The following is a 22,170-nucleotide window of genomic DNA, read 5'->3' as shown; positions in this document are numbered from 1 at the left end:
TGGGGATGATGGCGACATCGTCGCAGCAATACTCCATTGACAACGACAACGATCATAGCGGCGAGCTCAAACTCCAGTTCCACGGCGTCGAGGCGGTGGGGAGATACGAAATAAGGAGGGCAAAGAGAAAGAAAGAAAAATGAGGTTTGATTTGACAGAGTGAAATTTCTCTGTGATATATAGTTGTGGGGTTGAGAACTTTAGATATCATAAAATAATATTGTGAATTTCTTCTATTACTAAAAATAGAAGAGGAACCTTAGACTAATTTGTCTCAAAAACAATTCTAGAGAACCATAATTCACCTACAATGACTTCACAATGAAGTTTGAACTTATATGATTGAATTTATGACAAATCAAAAATTAATACAAAACTTATCTTCTTACTATAAGTAAATTATGAGAGACTTTTAGGGGTCTTAATATTTTTTTAATAAACAAAATACATCACTTAATTGGTTTAAAATTATAAGATATATAATTGGATAGGTTCCGAACTTTCAAATAATGTGTTTCGTTTATATATTTTAAAAGTGTGTACGCAAATTCAATAGGATAAAAATTTGCCATGTCATCTTTTTAGATTTGAAATACTCTCTTCGTTCGAAAATAATAATTCTTTTTATGGAATTTAACTTTTTTTATAGTACAATTATTATATTTTTAAAATATTAATTTTTTAAAATTATTTTTTGATAGTACATTTTTTTGTCATAATTATACTTTTTATATCATTAATAAATTTAAAAGAATGATAAAATAGTAAATTTATATTATTTTATTCATTAATTATTGAAAAGAGACTAATATTTTAAAATAATAAATAAAAATTAAAAAAATTAATATTTTGAGAGCCATGCCTTATTGCATTTTTTCAAAATTTTAATGGATGCCAATATAATTCACCCAATTCAGTACGATGCACGCTCGCAGTCCCCACTTGAAGATTTCAACAATCCATCTATCGCTAAAAGACAAACAACAATACTTCACTCCCCATCAATTTATATCCTATTTAAATATCGTCTTGTACGACACAATTACAATTGTTATTGCATTAACAATTATGATTAAATCATATAAAATGATATAATAAATATAATATAAGACGATTGCAAGTGTTGTGCAGCATTACTTAAAAAAAAAAAATAAAAAAATAATGTGGGGTCATTGAAGAATTTCAACCCCTAATAGAAAATGTTTGGTAATTTAAAATTGAATAATGTTTGGGATCTTCTTTTGGGGGTCACCCATTCACTCCTTTTGCTACGTGACAGGTGGTGATTGGAGGAGTAGGAAAAAAAAAGAAAAAGAAAAAGAAAATGTAATCAATGAAAGAGAGAGGGGGTCAAAGGGGTGGGAAAAAAAGGAGATGAATCATTGTTGTTTAAAATTTTGTAATTTAAATAGTTTAAATTTATTAAAACGATATCGTTTTATTTCGTTTTACACTTAAATTAACGTTATTTTGAGTGATTTGAGCCATTTGAGTCATAAAATTTTAAACTAGTTTGATAAAAAATATCTGGTACGGCTGACACGTGCGAGTATACAAACCCTTTGCGCCGCCCGCTCAAATAGACTCCTTACCTGGGAATCAACCGGTGGGGTCCCATTGGACATTGTCCCAAGTGTATCCCCGTTGGACTACACGCGTCACTTCCTGAACGGCTTGCTGGGTTTCCCAAATTTACCAACTCTGCCACTTCGGCCATCGGAACCGGATGACGACGAATCATGTCCTCACTCCCCACTCGCATCCTTCCTTCGTCCTCCTCACTATAAATTAAAGCCCTCGAGCATCCTCAAGATTTTCACTCCTAAATGAAAAGCATCGAAGAGAAACTTTTCTGATTATCGATTTCGGAGAGAACAGTGTTCTAGGGTTAGGGTTTTTGAAGAGAATGGGGAGAGGGAAGGTTCAGTTGAAGCGAATCGAAGATAAGAACAGTCGGCAAGTGACATTCTCGAAGCGACGTACCGGATTGATCAAAAAAGCTCGCGAACTCTCCATACTCTGCGATGTCGAGATCGCTCTCATCGTCTTCTCCGCTAGAGGCAAGCTCTACCAGTTCTGCACTGGCGACAGGTACGCACTTCTCTCCTCTCTTTTTTTGATCAGAACTTCTCTCCTCTCTTCGATCGTTTCTTCCTCGGTCTCTGCGTTAACTCAAAGGTCTTCGCTTCACAACCTGTAGTCCATTCCATAGTTCTGTACGGTTTAAAACTCGCTGGCCGAGAATTTTTTTTTTTATGCTGAATATATTTGGTGTAATATCTTCGAGTCTTCGACGAAGATGATTTGCTTCGTCTTCCTCAATATTTTAAATTTTTTTGGTTGAAAAGTCTTCGTTTTTTCATTGCCGTTCGCTTTAACGTACACATCTGGATAGATACAAATCCTAGTTCATCGATTTTCAAGCCCGAGGCTAAATGCTTTGTGTGTATGTATAGGTGGTTCTGTCTCGTGTGTAGCGTCCTGTTCCATTAAAAGAAACATTTTTTCTATTCCATTTTCGTATTACATTCACTATTGATGAGTCTTTTCAGTCCACGTCTATCACTGTGCAAGAAGCCTTTTTTTAATTATTATTTACACATTTGTACGTCTCATCATTTCTATTGCAAATTGATTACTGTTACTGACGTTTACTTAATTGTTTGTCTTTGCAGGTAATTTACTTTTGATATCTAATTATTAATTATGCGACTCGCTTTGTTTGAGATTCTTCATCATTGTTATATTGCTAGGATTTTTATTAGCACGTGTGGATTGCTAAAATTACACTATTGCCAATTGTTTTTAATTGCGCACTAGATCTATCAACTGTTCATGACATCCCTAACTGTGCCTAAACTTTGACATTTTAGATTTATTGTACTTATTACATTTGTAACTTCTACTTAAAATTATTGTGGGTACATGTTATAAATGAAATGTTTTTGCGAACATTGGCCTTTATTTAGAGTTAAAGAAGCTCTAACATAAGTATAACAAAAAAAAGTATTGGTTCAATGCAATGTTTTACAAATTTGGCACAAAAGGGAAATGATAACATCTAAATAACAACACGAAGTGTTTTTCATTACTTGAATTCAATTATTTACTTATTTAAATGAACAACAAGAGTTTAAGTACTTTTGAATTTTTGATCCCGTTTGCTTTAACTTAAGAAGGGTGCTTATGATTTTTCATTTTTTAAAAACTTTTTTAGTATTAGGTGCAAGTTTGTAATGTTTACTATTTGACACAAATGGGGAAACCACGACAACTAAACAACTGTCCAATGACAAGTGTATTTATTACTTGGGCTAGATTGTTTACTTATATAAATGAAGAAGAGTTTAATTGAGTTTTGGAATCAACCAACTTGTTTGGTGAACTTATGAAGGGTGCTTATGATTATTTATTTTTAAATAAATTATTTTGAAACTTGTCATGGTATTAGGTGTAAGTTCTTGTTATAACTTGTCAGAATTGTTATCAGACCAAGAATCTTTTTTCTAAAACATTGAATTGTATGGAATTATGAACCATTACTTTATTTAGTGTGAGTGTTTGGAAAGTTGATTTTTTTTTTTAGGGTTTTTTAGTAGTAGGATATTATTGGAGAATTTTTTTTTTGTGTTTGGGAAGATATTTGGATTTTTTTTGTGGTTGGATGTGATATTTGTGAGAGAAAAAGTGAAATGATTATGGGGTTTGATGTGATATTTTGTTTGGATTTATTTTTTTTGGTTTTGTAAGCAATTTGTCTTTTAGTGAAAAAAAATAAAAAAAAAAACCACAAAAAAATCCTTTTCAAACACCGCCACTATATTTCCATGTATAGTATTTAATCACTCTTTGTTTATTTTTTCAAAACAATGTTGTTTCATGCATAATGCAAATCGAACTAAATCGTTTGAAATCATAATGAATAAAGATTGAATCGTAATATTCACTTAATTTAATATTCAACTGCACGAATCAAATTGTTTTGCATGAGACTTGTATTGAATTGTATAAATCAAATTGTAAATAGTAAGATTTTAACCACCACACTAGTGAGGCAAAAATGATGAGTTCTTTGGTTGCAAGTTTAAAAGTCAACAAATAAATCAAGACTAAAATAAGTAATGTTATTTGACACATTTATGTCTTTTAAACTTTTGTAATGGTTAAAATAAATAATGCTTTTGATGTAGCATTTGCTTTGGAGTAACTTCAACTTATTCATATTCTAGGTTGGAACTAAATTAGATACATGTTCTAAATTAAAAGCTCTTGAAAACATTTAACTTTATTTTGAATTAGGAGAATTTAACATTAAAAAAAAATAAAAAAATGATTGGGTGAAATACAATGTTGGCAAGTTTGGCACAAGTGGAGAAACCATAGTTGCTAGTGTTTTCATTGCTTGGGCTGGATTGTTCACTTATATAAATAAGAAGTTGAAGAATTTAAGTACTTTTTGAGTTTTGGAATCAATGATCTCGTTTGCTGCCATTTATGCTGGATGTTTATAATTTTTTTTATTTTGGGAGTTTCTGTAAAAGTATTTAATGTAACTTTTGATTACAACTTGTGAGGCAAAAATGATGCCTCCTCTAGTTTTTACTCATAAATTGACTTTTAAACTAGCTTATAAGTAAAAAATAAAATAAAACAAAGCTAAAGTAATGTTATTTAGCATATTTATGACTTTTGTAATGGTTAAAATAAACCTTGCTATTTGATGTAACACTTGCTCAACAAATAAATCAAGACTAAAATAAGTCATGTTAGTATAATTATAACTTATAGAATTTTGTAATAGTTAAAATGAGTAATTCTATTTGATGTAACATTTGCACATAATTAAGTTTCTTAGCAATGTATTTCTTATATATACATATATACTTAGAACTTGGAGCAAGGATCCCCTATCCCCAAATATTCCTGTCTCCCTGTCCCAAATCACTCACAACCACTTGATTATATGAGAATCACAAGATTTGAAAATCTCAAAACATATCCAATGGTTATAAGTGATTTGAGACAGGGAGAGAGGGATATTTGGGGACAGGGGATCCTTGGGCTAGAACTCTTTTAGGTACAAGTTGTATATTAAAACATTTAATTCTATTTAGAATAAGAGAGTTTAACATAACTATGATAAAAAGTTGATTGGGTAATCTTGGCAAATTTAGCACAAATGGGGACACCCATCCGATTATGAAGGAGGGTTTAAGTACTTTTGAGTTTTGCTATCAATGACCCCATTTGGTGCAATTTAGGCAATATCTTATTTCAAGAGTTTATATTATAGTATTAGTGTAGCTTTTGTTTACAACTTAAAAGAGAATAATGACTTAAAAAAATGTTAATTGTTGAGACATTGAGGAGACTCTACACCAAATGGGGTTGTATACCACAAGGTCAAGAGAAACTTCCAAAAGATATTATGATTTATTGAATAGAATACTGAGCAATTCAAGAATAACTTGTTTAGCAATTTAGTGGCACAAATATGTGTTGAGATGAATGTGTGATAAGATATGGAAATATTTACAAATGAGCAGTCTTGTTGGGGATAAAATTCCAAAAATATGTTAAAGAGGTTTGAATGTGTGTGATGGAGATCACTTATTGCCCCATTAAAGAATAATGACATAGTCTACACAAAGATAATACTGAGCAAGAAGTGATATATAATTGAATTGGGTAGATGTTGTGATGAGAAATATGGCAAGTGCTATGTATTCATGATAATTGGAACTTGGAACATGGTTTTGAGTCGGTTTTATTATCTCGTCTTTTAATGTGTATGCAAGTCAAGATTTCCATAGGATATCACTTGGATTGGATTCTCGATTCATTGAATATCTAAAAGAAGTGGAGGGGGGTTGGTCTTGGCTTTGTTTGGAGTTTGATAGGAGTTTTCCATAAAGATGGGGTGAGAATCATGTTTGGTTGGTAGGGAGGTAGGGTGGGGAAGCAAAAGGTTGGACTTTTAATTCTATTGTGTTTGATGTGACTTTTATATGTTTGATGTGACTTTTATAGATAAAAGTACTATAGGAGAATCTTTCAAGATATAAAATAGCCTTGTATAGACGAAATATTTTTTTTTTTTGCCATTTTGTATATTTAGACTTTGGAAAATTTTGCATACCTTTTTTGCCCTATGAGTGTATAGGTTTTATTTTATTAGTTTCTTATATGTTATTATGGTATAACCTTTTTGCATAGGGACAACATTCTCAGTTATGCTCTTTTTATGAAATTTGCTTCACCTAACAAGCCTTTGTTCCAATTACTTTGGGTTTGTTATATGAATCTATTTCCTTCAAGTAGTTAGTTAACATAATCATGTTGCTAATGAAGTGTTCGAGAATCTATTTCCTTCAATTAGTTCAATTTGTAGTCAGGCTGAGTTTAGTTAACATAGTCCTGTTGTTAATGAACTTTTCTGTACTTGTTCAAAATAAATAAATTTAAAGCATTGCCACCTTTAGTGGTCATAATACTTCCAATGCAAGGTACTAAATTGAGAGGAAAGGCTTTCAACTGTAATGTAAGGGTAACTATTTTCTGATACATGAATTGAACTATTTCAATCATTACTCGAATTGGGAGTCTTTAAAATAGTATGGCTTTTGACTCCCTGGTAGTTCTCATGATTTTAGGAGTGAAATTTGTAGTTTCATATGTTGAATGGGGATTTCAGGTTTTATGAAGTCTATAACTAAAGGTTTTATTGGTGAAAAATGTGGGCACCTACTAATGATGACAAAATTCAATATAAATAGACCCTCTATCCCCCTCTCCAAACAACTAAAAAGAGGGTCATTTTTCATTGTTTCACAAACACAGCAACTTCCCCCCCCCCCCCCCCACAAAAAAAAAAACAACTAAAAAAAGAAAAGGCCATTTGATTTTCCTATTTATGTCCAAACAACTGAAAAAAGAAAAAGGCCATTTGATTTTCCTATTTATGTTTAGACTTTCCAGTAGTCATTTCTCTTCTCTCATTAATTTCCCTCAACTTATCCAATTTTTTCTTTTTCTTTTCAATTTTGACTATCTTCTCTTGTCTTATCGTTTTGTTTTTATCTTTCTTCTGCAACAGAGGTTAAAATTGAGTAGATGATTATCTTTGTTGCTCTAATGAGTCGTCATTGATTAAATATTGGAGGCTTTCTTTGGGGGATAGTCCTAAATCATAACTTTTTGGGCCCTAGAGATTAAGATGATTGATAAGAGATTGGAAGGTTGGAATAGGGCAATGCAATAAAATAGGGCTGCTTACTTTGGCACCGTCAATTTTATGTAGTGTGCCTATCCACTACTAGTCTTGTTTAGGATTTCGATAGAAGTGGCTAGTAAGATTGAAAAGATGATGATAGATTTTGTAGGAGTGGATTGGTGATAGGAGAAAGGATCAATTGTTTAGTTGGGTGGTTGTCTCACTTTCAAAGAGTGAAAAGGGTCTTGAATTAGGAAATATTTATACTAAGAACAATTCTTTTCTTGGTAGGTGATTCTGGAGATTTCTTATGAAGCGTGATGCTTGTGGTATGTTGTCATTAAAAGCAAATATCATTTCTAGAACAATGATTGGGACTCTTGACAATTCAATGTTGACAGCTTATTTGAATTGAAGGTTTTACATGGTTATTGCTATATGTTGTCCATAGTATATCTAAAGTGGGGGCTTTAGAGTTGTGTTAGGAGTTTACTATTTTGGAGGCTAAACCTTAATTGAAGTGAGAAATTATTAATTTCTCAATTTAGTGGAGGAGTGAAATTTATATAGTGAAGTTCCATTAATACAATCTTTAAGGGGTGTATATTAAGGATTCTAGTTGGGATTTTATATTGTCCTTTTTCGCCTCTTTTTTCTTTTATATGTTTTGTTTATGTTTTATTTATTCTTTGTTCTTGATAAGTAAATTTGACGTAAAAACCACACCAACACAAGGGTGCAATGCCCAAATATTCCAAAAGGTCAATGAAGGATGAAATAAATAAAATGACAATTTTGTCATCGAAAAAGGGAAACATGCAAAATTCCCTTAAGGTATATATGTGAAATTTTGAACCCTCAAAAGAGGTACTACTTTCCTTCCAAATGCACCACATCACACACAAATATGGCATCTCCTACTCGATCCCAAAAGTTGATTAAATGAAGCTTCATAATCCATTTGCCACTAGACAAGCAAGTGATTCACACTTTTTCTTGCTATCTTGCACATGCGATGCCATTTCCTAATCACTTTGTGTCTCATTCAAAAGTTGTCTATTATTAAAATAACATCATGTGTTAATGTCCATGCAAAGAATGCAACCTTAGAAGGGGCCTTAGTTCTACAATTCCCTTTATCGGGGAAAGCAAGCTTCCCAAGACTACACAAAAACTAATCAATGAAGCAAACGAAGAATGTCCCACTACTTGAAACTGTTTAAGTCATCTCATTTGAGTTCCCTCTATAAACCAAGGAAAGGGTCATGTTGTTATATCAGAGATCAAGTTGAGTGAGGTTTTGAGTTCAAATCTCTCTGTTGCCATTTGGTATTCAGTCTCTGTTGTTTGCTTCTCCTTTTGCTTGGTTATTTGTTTGCCTTTTCACATGCAAGACAAGGTTGCATGTAAGGGAGGGTGTGTTGGATAGCTTGATATCCATTGCTGGCCCCATTTCCTGATAACTTAAGCTTTTGAGATAATTGGTGACTCAACATGATACCAGAGCTAAAGGTTAAGAGAGGTCTTGGTTTCAAATCTCTTCGTTCGCATTTCATATTCTGTCCCCTTTAGCTTCTTCTTCTCTGTTTGATTATTTGCTTCTCCTATTTGGTTCTTTGTTTGTCTCTCCATCGCTAATGTTCAAGCTCTGATGCAACCAAAGCAAACGTGGAAAACAATTGTCCCTCGTAATTCTAGATATACAATATCTACCAGAAATTGCCAAACCTCATAATGAGTGTGATACTCCTATAAAATTCATTAGATTTCACAAAAAAGAAGACAACGGTGTGTCCGCCAAATTTGAAACAAAGAAGACAACTGTGTGTAAGCCAAATCTGAAACTTGGTTATGCAAGTCCTTAATTGATCGAAGCCTATAGTTTGTATGTCAACACCTTTTTCTCGTTGAAGAAGAAAGTGAAAACATATGAAGATACCTTTTTTCATTTTAAAAAAGTTTTGTAAATTTTATCATGACATGATTGTTGCTAATTGCAAAGACCTGGTTGCAAAAGTTCTTCTTTTGTGTTAGCTGGATAAAGCCTGCAAAGGTTTGCCACCTCTCAATCATGTAGGCAACAATGCTAATTCCAAGAATACTTGCAATTACCCACCCTAACACAAAAAACATAAAAAACTGGTATATGGAAACAAGAAACAGGTCACTCCTTCACAGTCTTGTTAGAGAGTCTGGAAGAAGAGCAGCAACTCTTGAGATTTTGTTTTAACTTTCTAAAGAGCATCTCCATTTTTTTTAAAGTACGCAAAAAAGCTGAAGGAGAAATCTTGCTATCTGAAGCGATCACTTGATTATTCAACTTGATACTCAACTTCAATGGCGCACCTCATACAGCTTCACAAATTGGAAGTGATTTAAGAAACTTCCCATGGAATTATAGATATCTTCTGGTTTCGTCAGCTCTTCTCTGAAAAAGGCGCAGTTCAAACTATCATATGAAAACTCTGCCTTGTGTCATTCAGCCATATGAGTGGATACTTAATATATAGGGAAGAAAACAACCAATGTAGTAGTAACCTCATACATCCAAGCAAATAAGTCAGCTGATTTAACCAAATACCAAGCTGCAAATCAATCTTCCAGTTGCTTAAAGAAAGGCAGGATTGTGTATTGGACACTAACCACTTGACCCTAAATTTTGGAGCAAGAGTATTTATTCTATAATCGTGACATGTTCTCCTAGATTTTTATGTATTTATAGTTGAGGGGAAGTGGCTGTCTCTAGTAATCTTTTTTTAACCTTTCTGATATAGTAAAAACCGCACCCAGTTTGGGGTGAACCACGTAAATTTTGTGGTTTTCGTGTGTGCTTGTTATATATCTTTCTTGTGAATTTATTTGTTTTTGTGTTTTTGTGTTTCACTGATCCTGGTTAGGTGTTTTAAATCCATCATCTTTAACAAGATGGAGGTTTGAGTTAAAGTAGTTCTTATGAGTAATTTGGCTCATCAGACCCATGAACTGTTTAGTACTACTGTGCTCAACTCTAGGGGTATTCTTCTTCTACTTGCGTTGCGTGTTGTGGAATGTCAGTGATACTTTTAATAGTTGTAATATACTTTTTCAAATGTGCTTCTTAGATTTATTTACATGATCTTCCATATCATGCAGTTTAAGAAAAGTCCTAGAGCGCTATCAGATTCACAAAGATGCAGAAGTTGCTGGCAGTAGTGTTCAAGAATCCAAGGTTTGGCAAATCATTGAGCTCCATATTTACAATTTCATTGTTCTTGAGACAAAGGAAAAGATTGAAGTAGTTTGGCCAATTAAATTGAGATGTAGCTTTGAATTTCTGCCATTAAACACTATTCAGATGTGAAGTTGTGCAAATAAAATGGCAAAGATTATTTTGTTTTGTTGGTTAGAGTTGATAATTCTATAACAAACTGTAAATGCATTCAGAATGCAACTTCAAGGATGTCTACTGAAAAATAAGCTTATTTTGAAAACTTAAATTAAAAGAGAAAAGAAGATTTTTTAATGGTCATGTTCTAGAAGATAGAGGGGCCAGGGTTCTATTCATAGAGTGAATGAATAGAACCCTATTCATTCCAATCATTTAAAGGGGTACCGTTCTTTTTCATTCCTAGAGATTGGAAAGCAATTTGTGATGTGTTGGAATTTTTGTTTTGATGTAATTGCTGGTCTTCTTGAAGAGGACACCTTGTCCTCTCTCTGTTTTTGTTTTTGTTTCCTTTTTTCTTCATCAATAAAATTATTATGTTGCTGATCAAAAAAATAAAATAATAAAAAATGAAATGAATGAAGAGGCAAATAGGCAAGTGACAGTAAATGAAAACAATTATTTCTTTCCAGACAAACTCCAGCTCTTTTTGTCTGGAACTATTTCATTCGATGTTTAGTGAGATATATAATTTCCTCTTGTCCACGCTTGTTTTGCAATGGATATGGAAATATGTAATCCTAATTATATGTTTTTTTGCATTATTAATCCTATGCTATAATCCTCTTGATCAAACATGCCCTTAGTTTACTTTTGTTGCATCATAACTGCCTTATCAGCATTATAGAGGCACCCCTGTGATATCAGATGTTAAATTTTTATTTGAGTTAGATGGGGCATAGGGAATCTTACTATTAGTTTCACTTATCTCATTTGATACACTAACAGAAGCTTACGGAGGGATATATGGATTTCAGTAGAGGCACCAACCTACTTCAAATGGTTCAAAGGTAACACTCACAGTGCCAGATATCATGTTCTTGCATCTACATGTTTCACTAAAATGGATTTGTAAAGGTGTTTCTTTTGCACTTTTGCAGGCACTTTGAAGAGCAAAAGATTGAGCAGCTAGATGTGGCAGAGCTCACTCAAGTAGAACACCAATTAGATGCTATACTCCGCCAAACCAGAATCAAAAAGGTCAGTTTTCTAATACTCCTCCTGATTAACCCATTTAAAATTCCATCTTTAATTTTTAAACCACAACCTGGATGATTTTCAGTTCTTGGCCCATAGAAATAAAAATATGATTAGATTTCATTACATGAAGAGAAGTAGAACATTGTCATACCTGATATATGAGAAGCAAAAGGCATTCAGTGAATCGACTATCAACAGTTCAATTTTGATATTGTGCAGGTACTGTACTTCTGAATTTTGAGATAAGACCTACCTACCAACCCCAATGAGCACCTAAATATCAGATACTAATGCCAAAAATTCATTTAAGAAGAAGAAGAAGAAGAAGAAACAAGATAAATAAAAAGGTTATAATGTGATGGATTGATGTCACAACCTGAGATGTTCATGAGTTCATATTAGTGACTGGCCATGCATCTACAGAATCTTTAGTTTACCTGTCTCAAATTAAAGATCAGAAGGTAATAGTCCATCAAAATGTGTGTTTACTTTGTTATAGTTGTCTTATATTACTAATGTGCTCCCCTGGTGTTTGTATCCTTATCCTACCTAGAGGGTGAATGCCGACACCCTTTTTAACCTATGTAAGACAATTGGTACAACTTACGAGTTAGGCCTTTTTTGTGTGATCATGTGTGTGGACTTTAAGTACAATTGGTACAACTTACGAGTCAGGCGTTTTTTGTGTGATGTGTATGGACTTTAAGTTATTTGGCTCTTGGTATGGGGGTGTGGTATTTCCATATGTTAAAAAGAGGGGGGGGGGGGGGGGGGGGGGAAGAAAAAGACAAGCAATACAAAGGTTCACTAAGCAATTATGCTTGTAGACACCTGTTATGATTGAGGTTGAATTCTTTTAAATTTTGAAATTGGGTTGATTATGTAGTGATATGGTAAATGTAGAGTAAAACTAGGAAAGAAGGCTTGAAGCTAAAAACAGAATTCAATGCTCAATTCTTGGAAGAATGAAACAAATTGAGTGTCTTATCATTCCTAAGATTAGTGTCATCTTTCCAGGTATCAATTGTCACTCATTCTTATTGCTATAGCCTATATGTTGATATTATAAACATGATTCTAAAATGTGTACTGAATTAAATTTCAAATTCACATGAAACTAACAAACTGAGAAGGCAACACAACCTGATTATCAAAAACTATATTGATGATGATGCTTACCAAACATTAATTATGTGCAGTCACAGCTAATGATGAAAGCTGTCACGGCTCTCCATGAAAAGGTATGTCGTCTTTAATAATTCTTCTCCCAATTTTACAACAAAAGAGAAAATTACATCTTTGTAAGAATTCCCTTCATTCTGCATCTGATCATAAGCACATGTTCAAGATCACCTCACTTTTTTTAATTAAATTTTCTTTAATTAAAAAAAAAAAATGAGGTGATGTTTAATCACTTTGCAAGAGAATTGTCAGGCATACTGGTGTGGTGTGACATATGACAATATACTAATTGAAATGGATTTATTTAGTTAGTCTGCAATGTGTGTAGAATAGCTGGGACAGAGTATTATCCATACATAGAGTTTAAATTGAAGTGGGAAGGATTTCAGGGCACATCTATGCAGTGGTTGGTGGTTATTTATTTATTACCTTTTAAAATCAAAGATCATTTGTATCCAAAACCAACTTCAAGCAATTGGGATTTGAGTGTGACTGTGTATTAGTTTCTTAAATCATACAGTTCTCAGAGCCATTAAACCTTAGGTGCCCTCTATAGTAACCCAATTTCTTAGATCCAGTTGTTGATGATGGTTTAGTTTTTTAAAGCTTAAATATATATATCTCTGATCAGTTATACAGATACGTTCTGTTTGTTTGTTTTTTCATTAGTACTTTAATGCTAGCAGACTACTAGAGTAGATTCAATGGATCAAAAGTCATACAAAGATATTTTTCATGTTTGAAAGACCCCAAAAGATGCTCAGCTTCACTGGTGAAGTTTTTAGCAAAATTTGTTTTAGTGTTTCTTGTAGTCTGAAGGCCATTGTACGCAAGAAAACCATCTCTGTGTACATATGATTGCAGTTAGGACCTTTTTAGATGTTCTTCATAATTCATGGGTTTATAAGTCCATATAGTTTTAACATGGTTTGTGTGGTTAGTCAAACTACTGAAATATAAGCTTTTTGTCTGACACGGGCATCATAGTCATTAACACAAAAGAACAAGTGAAGAACAACAAAAATATTAATGTTTCTGTGAACATAATTTGTTAGTTATTGTCAAATAAGTCAATCTCTTAAAAGGTGTAAATGAATAATAGAATCTAAAACTTACTCGGTAGTAATAATATTAGGTTAAATTACACTTTATCCTAGATATGTTTGTGATTGGTTAGGGCTTGTTTTTTCTCCCCAATTTGGGGATGTCTTTTTGTATTCTTTGCATTATCTTGATGATTTCTTAATAAAGTTTGTTTATTTATCAACCAAAAAAAAAAAAATACACTTTATCCCTTTGAACTATCATTTGGTATCACTTTATTTCTCTCAACTAAAAAATACTCTACTTTGCTACTTTGAAATATTAATTTTGTGTCAATGTGAACCTTCTTTTAATTATGTGTTACATAAAATAGATGAAAAATTGAATGTTGTAAAATGTTTTCAAATGACTTTATTCATATCTCCCCCTTTTAGGCCATTTTAGGCTTTCTATAATATTTGAGGTGTCATGTGCAAGTGACATCAATTTTTCATTCATTTATATGCATATGGCCTTTTTTCCTAGCCTTTTTTCCTAGACAGTCATTTTCAAAGGCTTTTTAGTTAATATTTATATTTAGCAGACTTTGTTATTGGCATTAACTTATTGAATCCATCATTTGGGTTCATAATAAATTTGAAGTTGCTCGTGCTATAGAGCATAGATCCTCGAGCATTGTACATGGATGTGTTGTAGGAGTAACTATATATCTTTTGGGTGGAATTGCCACAACATGTGCATTCTTCTTAGCAAGAATTACTGTAGTAAGAAAATGGCTAAGAGGATTTGAAAGGCATTGTGGCATTAAGATTTTTAAGGTTTAGCCAAGACTTAGCCCAAGATCTCACTAATCGTCGTATTTGGTATGGTATTGCTACTACACATGACTTCAATAGTCATGATGATATACTGAGAAACATCTTTGTGAGAATATTTTTGCTTCTCACTTTGGGCGATTAACAACGCCACCCATTTAGTACACATTAATGTGTATTTAGAAGAGAAAAGATTGAGTACACACCTAACTTTTGACATAATGCATAAAGTAGTCCAAGAGCCTTTACGGGTGAGGCGTATTGTTCAAGCAATTTGGAATCCTCATTTTGGTCAACTGGCTCTAGAAGATTTTACTTGAGGCGGTGCTTTTGGCCTAGGCATTTATAATAATAATAATAATAGTAATGTGTTTGTGTCTTGACACATTTAGCTAGTACCAATCTTTTTAATAGTTCAAAAAAAAAGGAAAAAAAAAAAAAAATCTCTTGACCAGAATTTTCACAATTATCACTAAAGACTGAAAAAAAATAAAAAAATAAATAAAAATCACTAAAGACTTATTTTTCACAGAACAAACACAAGGAATAAACACATGTGGATCACCTTGTGCCTGTTTAATAATCTATTATATGAAAATTCCTTTGTGCGACTAGCACAGCTGAAGTGAGAATAGAAAGAATATACAGCCTAAACATATGATGTTGTAGGTTTCATGACAGATCTCATGTGGAGACCAAAAGTGACAATACATAGACATATATACTTGCATATGTCCATGTTGGTTAATTGTGAATACTAATTAAAACTAGTATTTTTATGAACAGGAGGAACAGCCAAGAGAGGGAAGGCAATTAATGGAAAAGGAGGTATGGAAAAAAATGAAAAGAAAAAACAAAATTCCACCACTTTTAAGTGACACAGAGAACACTTACTGAACATGTTTGTGCATGATCAGATCACAGCAATGATCAATGAGGCCACCATGGACGACGATTGCCGCCGCCACCAGCAGCAGCAGACGCAGCAGGGGGACCCAGATATGGACCTGGAGCTGTATGGCTACACTAACAATACAAACAACAACAACAGTAGTATAGGTAGCGGCGGCGGTGGTGTGTATCATCATCTCCAACAAGAAGAAAGTATGTTTTATTTGCTTTGAAGGCGGCGCTGAAGAAGAAGAAGAAGAAGAAGAAGCAGCAGCTATTACTATTATTATTATTATTATTATTATTAAGTTGTGTCATTCCTCTCGAAGGAAAGCAAATAGTGATGTTTTACCCTCAGCGCCACCTGGCTCATCCTCTACCTTTCACTTCTGCTGGTTCTAGTACGGTACATATATATGTTTGTGTGATATCTTTTATATGCCTTCGAATCAATAATGTTTGAGTTGAGAGGGGGGATCCAAATCCTTGTTCTCAACTCTATCTCGGACTTTGTTTTTCGGTTGGACCGTATAAAAAGCGTAAAAGGTGTTGGATACTTAATTAAATCTGGTGACTGGACCTGACCATGCCACCTGTATCCACGTGATTCTGCTTACTCTACTTCTTCTTCTTGTTGTCCTTTTCTCAACATTGGGCCAAGCTGGGAATATAATTAAAAGTTAATTTTTGACTTTTTTATTTATTTTAAATTATATTATTTTTTAAAATATTTTTAATATATTTTTAAAAAATTAAAAATAATTAAAAAAATTAATTTTTAACCAACTTTTTAAAATAACCTATTATACTCGTTTCTGTTGGCATTTCGCTATGAGAATGAGGTCTTTTGATAGTGTTAACGTAATATAAAGTGATTTATGAATGAAATTTGTATATTCAATGACTAATATTTTAATTGTGTTATGCACGGATTATCTTTATAATTATTTTTTTATATATGTGTGTGTGTGAAAATTATGATTTTTGAATTTTTTTTTGGTACACAGAAGAAAGAATATAATAAATGCAGCATCTCTTCAATTAATTATTTTATGTTTGTTTTTATTCAAAATTTAAAAATGACGTACGGCAAAATTTATAACTAAATTACAAAAAAAAATTATTTTTAACGATATTTTTTGACTTCTATATAAATATTTAAAAAAATAAATCTAAAAAAAAGTAGTCAATATAATATTATGCATTAGGTAAAAAAGATGTGGTTAGTAATTATGCATACATGAATTTACTATAGCTTTAATTTCAAATTTAAAAACATATATATATATATATATATATATATTTTAAAAGCATTTTATTTATTTAGTTTAGTATCAAATGAAATTTTCTTACCAAAAATGATAGTTATAAAATTTTGTTACAAATTTCAAATGTCTATTATTAAAAATTATATTATACTTTTGTTTACTTGCTTATTTTGGGAGTTTTGATCTTTGATCTTTGTTCTACATTCATCATATTGTTTTATTTATTTTTCTTCTTCTTACTTTTTCGCATGATACTTCTTTCATAGTGCATTTCTGAGTGTATTAGTGAAAACATCATACACTTAAAATGTACAAAATTACAATATATATATATAAAGTAAGTAATTGTCCAAAACTAAAATTACTTTAAGAAAAAATAAAAAATAAAAAATAAAAACAAAAATGAAATTGTTTGAAATAGAAAATGATTTATTTATTTCTTAGCAAAAAAGATAGTTATAAAATTTTGTTACAAATTTCAAATGTCTATTATTAAAAATTATATTATACTTTTGTTTACTTGTTTGTTTTGGGAGTTTTGATCTTTGATCTTTGTTTTACATTCATCATATTGTTTTATTTATTTTTCTTCTACTTACTTTTTCGCATGATACTTCTTTCATAGTGCATCTTTGAGTGTATTAGTGAAAACATTATACACTTAAAATGTACAAAATTACAATATATATATATATAAAGTAAATAATTGTCCAAAACTAAAACTACTTTAAGAAAAAATAAAAAATAAAAACAAAAATGAAATTGTTTGAAATAGAAAATGATTTATTATTTATTAATTAATTTTTAAAAATAAAATTTTAAAGAAAACAAAGAAAACTATATAAAAAAAAAGTACAGAAACTAAACATAAAATATAATACAAAAAATAAATGAATTATAAGATTTTCAAGAAGTGAGACTTACGAACAGTTTTTGTAAAATCTCGTCTATTCATATACCTTTTGTGTATAATTTTTGTACTTCTAATTCTGAGAATGACATTGAAATAATTTACACTGTTGCATTAGGTCCATCTAATAGTTTTAGCAAGCACAAATGTAATAAATTTTATAACACAAAATACAAATAATTGTGAGACAAAGTATCTAAAAAAAATGAAAGCAATGTTCAATGATGATGTAGAAGCACACATGATGTTTTAATTGGAAATATAATCAGATAAATCGTCATAGAATAAGAAGACAATCTTTATTTTTCATTACAACAATTACATAACTCAATATATAATTTTAATGTCTTTCACTCTTCCATGCATCCAATTCTCTATCTATATTAGAATGAATACATGAACCAAAAAAAGACAACATTTGAGAACACAGAGATGCAGGTTGAGACCTCTCAATGGCTAAATTTTATTAATTAATAGTTGTGAGGCTCCAGTGGTTGGATTTATAATATTTGTTAGCCATTAAAACTAAATTCTTTAGTTTCATTTTTATTCACTTGATAATTTAAGAATGGACACGTATCAAGCCTTTACACAAATATTTGACACATTTTTTGAGCATTATTAATGAAATGCTCAGTGTAATTTTCTCTCTCTCTTTTTTTTTCCCGCAATTGCAACCTATTATTTTTAAATAAGAATTTATATTTATTTTAGATTGCTTTTAACATAATTTTTTTTTCAATGTATTTTTTTCTCTTTTTTCCCCCCACAATTGCAACCTGTTATTTTTTTAATAAGAATTTATATTTATTTTAGATTTTTGTTAATATACAAATTATTTTTTTAGATTTTAATGAAATACACAGGATAAATTTTTTCCACTTTTTTTTTTCGCAATTGCAACATATTATTTTTTAATAAAAAATTATATTTGTTTAAAATATTTTTTTAATAGAAATTTTGTTTTCTATTTTTTTTTTCATAATTGCAACCTTTTATTTTTTAATAAGAATTTATATTTGTTTTAGATATTTTTTTAAAATACAAATTATTTTTTTTAGATTTTTTATAAAAATAATTTAACAATCCTATCACTAATAATAGTGTATGGGAGAAGTTGAAAATGGTGCGACAGTAGGTATGAGAGAAGTCAAAAAGGCTTTGGATTGGGAAAAATCAATAAATGCTGAATTTTTTTTCCCCGCAATTGCAACTTGTTTTTTTTTAATAAAAATTTATATTTGTTTTAAATATTTTTTTAATATACAAATTATTTTTTAAGGTATAATTTTTTTTCTCTTTTTTTCGCAATTGCAACATATTATTTTTTAATAAGAATTTATATTTATTTTTGATATTTTTTTAATATACAAATTATTTATTTTAGATTTTTTATAAAAATAATTTAATAATCACATCACTAACCATAGTTTATGGGAGAAGTTAAATATGACGCGGCAAAAGGTATGGGAGAAGTCAAAAATACTTGTGGGTTGAGAGAAATTAATAAATGTTGAGGTTTTTTTTAAAAAAAAAAAATTCAAAAATTTAAAAAATTAAGATTAAAATATTAGAACTCCCATAAGGTTTAGAAATCCCATTATTCTTATATAGTGTACAAATTTTAACGTCTTTTAATTAAAAATAGAAACATCATACATCACACAATGTCATGTAATTCTATATAAATTTTTTATTTTTATAATATTATTCTTATAATTTATTTCACAAATCTTATAAAATGAACTATATATATTGTAATAATAAAAAATGAAGTCCCACTCAAGGAGATGCCTCTATTTTGGTTTAACAATTGTTTTTTTATTTTTTTTATTTTATTATTTTATTTTTTAGGTACCTTCGAATTTGAAAAAAAAATCATATGTTTTGGGTTGGATTTTCTCATGTTGGAGCATTTAAACTTGGTATATTCATTTTGAGACCAATTTTGGTGATTCAAACCGTTTATTTTGTAGTAGAATATTTAGTTAAAATATCAAGATGATCGGATATCGATAATTATGTATTTGCATTAAATTTGTATTACAAAAAATAAATTCTTGAAATTATAATTATCGTCCATTTTTTTAAAACAAATATGATTAAAACATATACTTATCGATGTCCTTAATATTTTGCATGAATATTGTACTCAATGAGTCTTAAAAAGTTAACAATTTAGATTACCGAAATCGGTTAAAAATGAACATACCAAGCCTAAATACTCTCTCAAGTTATAAGTTAAATCGGTTAAGCAAATGCTTTTGTTTTTGGATAAATTACACTCACTTCTCTCAAGATTTTAAAAGGGTATTTGACATAATTTATATAAGTGTACTTATTCAGATAAGTGTATTTATTTGAATTACATTATCTCTTCATTTAACTAAATGTACTTATTTAAGTCACATCTTCTCTTTATTTTTTTATATATCTTTTTGTAAAAAGTCAAAAAATATACTTATTTAAATTATCTCAAATATTAAAAAATTTCCTATGTATAGCAACAAAAAAAAAAAAAAATCATAATAAAATTATATGGATAGAGAATTTGCTTTTTTGCCTCACCACAAAACTCAATTTATGATATGAGCTGTCCACGTTGTAAGATATTTTTGAGAAGATTAGTCATGTCACAAATTAAATTAATCAGATAATTGAAACTACATTATCTAATTGTGTTTATTTTTTGAAAAATAAAAGACCTATCTAAAAACAAAAATGTTATGGACCCAGATTTTTTGTCTCAAATTTTTCGGAGTGAAGTGTTGGTGTGATGAATATTGAATTGGTATAATGTGAGTCTAAGTATAAAATAAATTTAAGTTATAGATTGATATTTTTGTGTAAATTTTTGGAATTGTAGCATTTGATCTAAAAAGGAAAACCTTATCCTTTTGAATTGTTTTGAGAATTGATTATTTTAATTAATTTTTTATGAATAGATGTGTAGGAATTGACTATTTTAATTAATTTTTTGTTATTAATTTTTTAATTTTTTATAATAAAGAGAAAAGTAGAAAGAATAGTAGCCTTTTTTTAGTTGATGAAGAGTGAATTTTAGAGAAAATTATTTATAAGTCCTATTTAGAAGACTTATTTAATGTGAAATCCTATGAATATTCTTTTAGAGTTTTAAGTCATATTTAAATAAGAACGTGTTCCATAAGATCCCATGAATTGTAAATGAATGATATTGGTGTACTATTATACTTCTAATTTGTTTCCATGTTGTACCTTATTTTTTCATTCATCATATCACATTTGGAAGGCTTTTAGGAAAGACAAGTCTACAAGCAACGACCGTGCGAATTTTTTTCGCTTTGATTGCAGGATTCTAGTACATTTTCAGCATGTTGCTTAAATGGACGTGAATATGGTCGATGATATGATGAAGTTTGAGAGTTATGTATTGATTCCTTCGACAGATTTTGACTCTAATATGAAGAAGAGATATATCTATATTTGTACGGGGAGGAAATAATTCTCCTCGTATAATCCTGTTGACCAAGTCCACGCTCCTCCGTACGACGTCGCTTTGTCACCTGAAAACACAAACGTGAGCTAGCCGGCGGGTGTGTGCCGGAAACCTCTCCGATGCCTAAGTCAGTAAGCTTGACAAATAGACAAAGTTTTATGTTCTCAAAAAGATTGTGTTCAATTACCTCCTCCAAGGTGATGCTTGTGAGTTTTTATAAGTTTCCCGAGGCACAATCCTAGTAGGACTTGTACTTCTCCATGCAGAGTCCTCCTAGGATTCATTCTCCTAAGGATAATGCTTATCCTTTTACACCCTCCCCCACTGCTTAAACCAAGTGGGATGGTTTTCTTTATAACTGAACTTCCATTTGACCGAAGTAAAATTGACTATACCGAGCCACAGAGGGCCGAACTATCCTTAGCTCGGTCTTCTCCTCTAACTCCTTACTTCGGCTGCCCTGTTCAACCTTGATGTGCTTAGATCAATCTTCCAAGTAACAAGTTCTGACCGACCTAACCATCGTAAGTCACGACCGGACTAATTCCGAAACCGGCCTTCCCAGAATCATACTGTGACCGGACTAACTCTGAGACCGGCCTAACTCCGAGTTGCCTCCGGACCGGAGTAGCTTTATTCTTCCTTGGGCCGACGCAACTATCTCTTCTTGAGCCGGAGTAATCACACTCCTTGGGCCGGAGTAACTTTGCCGGAGTAATCTTGCTCTCCTGGGCCGGAGTATCCTTTACGGCCTTTTTTACTCAGTCCTTCGCGTTTTGGGCCTCAAAGCCCAGCTTGCAGCTCGGCCCAATTTTTCCCAAAAATTACCCTCTCAATTGCCCCTTAATTCCATCTGCATAGCATGATAGGGATTACCAGTCCACCAGCCGAGCTGGCGTCGTTTTAAGCTTTTCCAGCCGAGCTAAAAAATACTTTAGCCTCTCCAGCAGAGCTAAAAACTCTC

The 22,170-nt window shown here is 31.2% G+C and overlaps 1 protein-coding gene and 1 long non-coding RNA gene across 3 annotated transcripts; one reads left to right on the top strand and one right to left on the bottom strand.

The window, feature by feature from the left end:
• Positions 1-1,624: 1,624 nt before the first annotated feature.
• Positions 1,625-16,166, top strand: LOC114306367 (agamous-like MADS-box protein AP1). Its single transcript, XM_028251580.2, has 7 exons — positions 1,625-2,091; positions 10,346-10,421; positions 11,367-11,428; positions 11,519-11,618; positions 12,818-12,859; positions 15,446-15,487; positions 15,577-16,166. Exons 1-7 carry the CDS (start codon positions 1,907-1,909, stop codon positions 15,781-15,783), a joined length of 714 nt encoding a protein of 237 aa, XP_028107381.2. The 5' UTR covers positions 1,625-1,906; the 3' UTR covers positions 15,784-16,166.
• LOC114306368 (uncharacterized) lies at positions 7,881-15,691 on the bottom strand. 2 transcript variants are annotated; one of them, XR_014328492.1, is made up of 5 exons: positions 15,554-15,691; positions 12,798-12,943; positions 11,995-12,055; positions 11,770-11,871; positions 7,881-9,751 (listed from the first exon to the last, which is right to left on the bottom strand). It is a non-coding gene; the product is annotated as an uncharacterized LOC114306368 (long non-coding RNA). The 2 variants fall into 2 exon arrangements; XR_014328491.1 differs by having other exon boundaries at positions 7,881-9,641.
• Positions 16,167-22,170: the final 6,004 nt, after the last annotated feature.

Source organism: Camellia sinensis, chromosome 4 (genome assembly GCF_055761805.1).
Source record: "Camellia sinensis isolate YWXY chromosome 4, ASM5576180v1, whole genome shotgun sequence".
In the NCBI taxonomy this organism is placed as follows: domain Eukaryota; kingdom Viridiplantae; phylum Streptophyta; class Magnoliopsida; order Ericales; family Theaceae; genus Camellia; species Camellia sinensis.
The sequence above is the reverse complement of the archived record's forward strand: the minus strand, read 5'-3'. Positions and strand labels throughout refer to the sequence as shown.

What these genes read in the sequence shown, in the direction of transcription:
- LOC114306367 (XM_028251580.2), top strand. Translation starts at nt 1,907, where the DNA reads ATGGGGAGAGGGAAGGTTCAGTTGAAGCGAATCGAAGATAAGAACAGT. An exon ending in CAGTTCTGCACTGGCGACAG is followed by an intron (nt 2,092 to 10,345) that starts GTACGCACTTCT and finishes CATATCATGCAG; the next exon opens with TTTAAGAAAAGTCCTAGAGC. An exon ending in TCACGGCTCTCCATGAAAAG is followed by an intron (nt 12,860 to 15,445) that starts GTATGTCGTCTT and finishes TTTTATGAACAG; the next exon opens with GAGGAACAGCCAAGAGAGGG.